General features: G+C 43.5%; 1 protein-coding gene across 1 annotated transcript; it reads right to left on the reverse strand.

Moving 5' to 3' along the window:
- Window positions 1-856: 856 nt before the first annotated feature.
- Window positions 857-4400, reverse strand: LOC121754549. The gene is made up of 8 exons (XM_042149888.1): window positions 4131-4400; window positions 3382-3857; window positions 2751-2850; window positions 2422-2660; window positions 2078-2370; window positions 1604-1992; window positions 1375-1438; window positions 857-1269 (listed from the first exon to the last, which is right to left on the reverse strand). Exons 1-8 carry the CDS (start codon window positions 4398-4400, stop codon window positions 857-859), a joined length of 2244 nt encoding a protein of 747 aa, XP_042005822.1.
- Between the last annotated feature and the right edge of the window lie 872 nt (window positions 4401-5272).

The raw sequence follows: 5272 nt of genomic DNA on the forward strand, positions 1-5272 counted from the left end.
ATGATCCTTTAACCCAAGGAAAAACCCAATAATAGATGCTTGATCAAATATTTTTGGTGAAGTAGATTTTCAATTTATCAAATTAAACAAAGGCAAATCATAGACCCAACAAGAACTAATGAATCTAAGATGAAACAAAATGGATTAACATTGGATAGTGTGGAAATTGGAATACAAAGTCATTGATGAAGTAAGCTAAGACACTTACAACATAACTAACATGCATTCATGGCTAGATCTTCAAGGCAACCACAAGCCTCAAAGCATACCTCTGCTTGATCCATACTTCACTAGGAATTGATGAACCAAATAACCTAAATCTGGAAATTAGATGAAAAATATCTTCAAGAGGAACAAATCTCTCAAGTATATGATTTCAGCAAAAACTAAGGAATAAAATGGGAAAAGGGGTATTTATAGTTTAGGCCCAAATCCCAAGAAAAAGGCCCACAAAATCTATTCGGCGTCACTCTACCCAGCCGTGTGGATAGTAGGGTGTTAAATCCCCAGGCCGGGTGAAAGCTCATGGACCCGCCATGCGTTCCGTGAGTCACCCGATCGGGTGGAATAAGTGACCCAAAAGTCACCTGGTCGGGTGGGACGCTCTGACCCTTTCATGCCTTCGACGACGCACCCGGTCGGGTGGGAACATGGGTATCCGGGCGGGTGGGAACGTTTGGCTGCAGCTCCTTCAGAGAGTTGTACCCGGCCGGGTGCTTTGGTGCGACAAATCCCACTGGTCAGGTGGAATGCTTCCTTCTTCAAATTTCAGCAAGTTACTCATCGCGGGCTCCCCGTTCTTCATGGACTCCTGCATCATGGCCTTTTGCAAAAAAGTGAAGAGCCCCTCCCGTAGTCACCTCGCCATGGACCTCGCCGTGGGGCCTCCAAGTGGGGTCGTATCATCCTCCCCATCATGGAAAGGATCTGTTCTCAAATCCGGACTCCCTACAAAATCAAACGGTCTCAAGTCAGCCACATTGAAAGTGAAACTTACGTTGTACTCACCGGGTAAGTCGATCACATAGGAATTATCATTGATGCGCTCCAACACAAGAAAGGGACCATATCCTCTCGGAGCAAGTTTCCCATTAGTCTTGTCGGGAAAACGTATCTTCCTAAAGTGTACCCACACCCAATCCCCGGGTTGGAAGACAACTTTCTTGCGCCCCTTATTCACTTGTTGGGCTACTTGCTTACCCTTCCGATGGATCCACTCTTGTACTTGAACGTGCAAATCCTTCACAAATTGAGCCTTCTCCGCACCACCTACATCCAACAAATATGGCAAAGGCAATTCTACCATGGACAAGTCCAACGGGGTAAGAGGATTAAAACCCTATACAACTTCAAAAGGGGATAGAGAAGTAGTACAATGCATGGTCCTATTATAGGCAAACTCGACAATGGGTAAGGACTCCTCCCAAGAAGTTCTATTCTAAAAAACAAGAGCACAAAGGAGAGCACCTAACGACCAGTTAACTACTTCCGTTTGACCATCCGTTTTAGGGTGGGCGGTAGTAGAAAAGAGAAGCTTAGTGCCCAACATACTCCAAAGAGTCTTCCAAAAGAAACTCAAAAACTTGACATCCCGATCACTCACAGTTGTCTTTGGAATCCCATATAGCTTGACTACCTCCCTAAAGAACAAATTGGCAATGAACTTAGCATCATTTGTCTTCATACATGGAATGAAATGAGCCATCTTGGAGAACCTATCTACCACTACAAAAATTCTATCATTCTTCCTAGAAGACATAGGTAGACCAAGCACAAAATTCATGGAGATATCTACCCAAGGGTGTGTAGGAGGTGGCAAAGGAGTGTAAAACCCAAAATTACTAGACTTGAACTTAGCTTGCCTACACTCTATGCATTGCTCACAAAATCTCTCAACATGTTTCTTCATGCAAGGCCAAAAGAAGTGTTCACTCAAAATATCAAAAGTTTTCAACACTCCAAAATGCCCCATCAAACCACCCAAATGAGATTCTTTAATCAACAAGTCACGAAGAGAACAAACAGGGATGTAAAGCTTACAAATAACCATCTAATCTATAGTACTTATCAAAAGCACCTTTTTCACAAGCTTCATACATGGTAGCAAAGTCATGATCATGCTCATACAAATCTTTAAGAAATTCAAAGCCAACATACTTGGAAGCACACATGTCAAGCAATTGTTTCCTCAAACACATAGCATGGTTCTCATTCATATCATTATCAAGCAAAAGATTATGACGCTTCCTAGAAAGAGCATCGGCAACCACATTTTCCTTACCCTTCTTATACTTGATCTCATAAAGAAAAGCTTCTAGAAAAGCACTCCACTTAGCATGCCTCTCATGGTCGGTGTGAATCACAAACTCCCTATGCATGAGAAAGTGTTGTCAATTCTCAAGACACCTCACAATGGCATACAACTCCTTACCATAGGTAGGATAGTTCAATTGGGCTTGGCCAAGCTTCTCCGAAAAATAAGCTATGGGTTTCCCTTCTTGCATGAGCACACCATCAATTCCTACCCCATTAGCATCACACTCCAACTCAAAGGTTTTGTCAAAGTTAGGAAGGGCTAACAAAGGAGCATGGGTAAGGTCATTTTTCAAGGTGTTAAACGCTTTCTCTTGCTCCTCTCCCCACTTAAACTCTACATTCTTCTTCACAAGGTGATTTAAAGGGGAGGCTTAAGTAGAAAAATCTCTCACAAACCTCCTATTGAAGCTTGCTAGGCCATGGAAAGATCAAACCTCAATCACATTCTTGGGTGTAGGCCACTCCCTAATCGGCTTCACTTTCTCCTCATTTACCTTCACTCCATCCCTCCCCACCACAAAACCAGGAACACAACTTCATCAACACAAAAAGTGCATTTAGGCAATTTAGCATATAAAGCATGCATTCTCAACACTTCAAGAACATCCCTAAGATGACTATCATGCTCTTAACACTTTTGCTATAAATCAATATATCGTCAAAATACACAACCATAAATTTTCCAATAAAGGGACGAAGCACATGGTTCATTAAACGCATGAAAGTAGAGGGGACATTAGTTAACCCAAAAGTCATAACAAGCCATTCATACAAGCCAAACTTGGTTTTAAAAGCGGTTTTCCACTCATCTCCCTCTTTCATGCGAATTTGATGGTACCCACTAGCTAAGTCAATCTTAGAGAAGCAAGTAGAGCCACATAAGTCCTCAAGCATGTCATCTAGTCTAGGTATGGGATGCCTATACTTAATGGTAATCTTGTTTATGGCCATACAATCAACACACATTCTCCAACTACCATCTTTCTTTGGGACTAAAATCACGGGAACGGCACAAGGTGAAAGGGATTCCAAATCAAACCCTTGGCAATGAGTCCCTCGAGTTGCCTTTGAAGTTCTTGTGTTTCCATTGGGTTTGCCTTGTAAGCCATCCGGTTGGGAAGTGAGGATCCGGGAGCAAAATCAATTTGATGCTCAATCCCTCTCACGGGTGGGAGCTTGTTGGGAAGCTCATCCGGGAAGACATCTTTAAAACCTCGCAAAACACTTTCAATCACCAAAGGACAAGGGTTAGTGTTAGCATTTAAATATAAATCATTCTGGACCATGAGAAGAATGGTTGAACGGCTTTTTAGAGCCCACCCAAGTTCGGAAGTCCTAACTATCAAGCAATCTTTTCCCTCTCGTGCTTGAGATTTTTCTCTTTTGGGTGTTTTGGACTTGCTCTCACCACCCCAACTCTCACTTGGCTTTTTTATCTCACCCACACTCACTAGCCTTTTCTCTCTATCCTTTTCCCTTTCCCTTTGTAAGTGTTGGTGTGCTTCAAATACATCCTTAGGCAAGAGAGGCTTTAACCTAACCTTCAACCCATTAAGCATTTACAAATACTCATTAGTGTACCCATTTTTGTAGGCCTTCCTTTCAAATTCCCAAGGCCTTCCCAATAAGACGTGGCAAGCCGTCATGGGTATCACATCACACAACACCTCATCTTCAAACACTCCATTCTTCAAGGGCACAAGGCTTTGAGTAGTCACATTCAACTCCCCGATTTCCCCCAACCATTGAAGCTTATAGGGCCTAGGATGTTTGATGGCCTCCAATCCCAACTTAGCCACCAATTATTCACTCACAACATTGGCACAACTCTCCCCATCAATGATCACCAAACAAGTGTTATCCTTCACCTTGCAATTCATGTGGAAGATATTGGACCTTTGTTCCTTATGCTCCTCAAGCTCTTGTTGCACATGGAGCATCCTAAGCACCACTAATGTTTTCACCTCCTCATTCTCCTCCTCCCCACTAGAATAAGACATACGGGGATCTACACTAGCCTCCACACCCTCCTCTACACACTCCTCGTCTTCACTATACACGCTACCATCTTGCCCAATAACCATTACACGTTGGTTTGGGCACTCACGCGCATAATGACCTTAACCCTTACACTTAAAACATTGTACCTTTTTATCTCTTGAGGAAGCGAGAGCTTTGGAGACTTGAGGGCTAAGAGTAGGCTTGCTTGATGACTTCCCTTGAGAGTTAGGAAAGCTCTCCATCTTTTTAGTAGGGGTGCTCCACTTGTTTGCCACCATTCCTCCTCCGGATTGGCTAGACGCCATATTTGCCTTGCTAAGAGCCACCTCCTTGCCTTGTCTCTCGAAGGTCTCGACAAAACTAAGCACTTCCCCCAAAGATATGCCCCTCAACGCCTCAATTTGCTCTTTTTGCTTCAAGGTAGTATTGAGACCATGGATGAAACGGTCTTGAGTAGCCTCCTCCGACTCATCCACCCCTATCTTGTTCATCAAGGATAGAAGCTCATAATAATAATCCATCACACTTATTGACCCTTGCCTTAGGTCTTGAAGTTCCCCTCTAAGCCTAAGGTAGTAGGACTTAGGCACGACTCCTTCATGATCCTACACAACTCTTCCCAAGAGAGGACTTATCCTAACTTAGCTAGCCTCAAATCATTCCACCAAGTATTAGCAAGGCCCCTAAACTCCGCCAATGCAATCTTCATCTTGTCTCCCTCGGAATTATTATGGAGGGAGAAAACCTTATCCACTTGAGATTCCCATTCCAAGTAGGCTTCGGGGTCGAACTTGCCATGGAATTCGGGGTCGAACTTGCCATCAAATCAAGGCTAGATATCCTCACCATGGTATCTATCTCTTCTAAATCTATCTCCGTACGGTTCCATCCCCCCATAGTGATTTCCTCCCCCAAAATGACCATTCCCCCCGTTCCCTCCTTCAAATCGCCTATT

This window comes from Salvia splendens, chromosome 11 (genome assembly GCF_004379255.2).
Source record: "Salvia splendens isolate huo1 chromosome 11, SspV2, whole genome shotgun sequence".
Classification (NCBI taxonomy): domain Eukaryota; kingdom Viridiplantae; phylum Streptophyta; class Magnoliopsida; order Lamiales; family Lamiaceae; genus Salvia; species Salvia splendens.

What these genes read in the sequence shown, in the direction of transcription:
- LOC121754549 (XM_042149888.1), bottom strand. Translation starts at nt 4,400, where the DNA reads ATGGTTATTGGGCAAGATGGTAGCGTGTATAGTGAAGACGAGGAGTGT. An exon ending in GAAACACAAGAACTTCAAAG is followed by an intron (nt 2,851 to 3,381) that starts GCAACTCGAGGG and finishes GTGTTGATGAAG; the next exon opens with TTGTGTTCCTGGTTTTGTGG. An exon ending in CCTACCTATGGTAAGGAGTT is followed by an intron (nt 2,371 to 2,421) that starts GTATGCCATTGT and finishes TCTCATGCATAG; the next exon opens with GGAGTTTGTGATTCACACCG.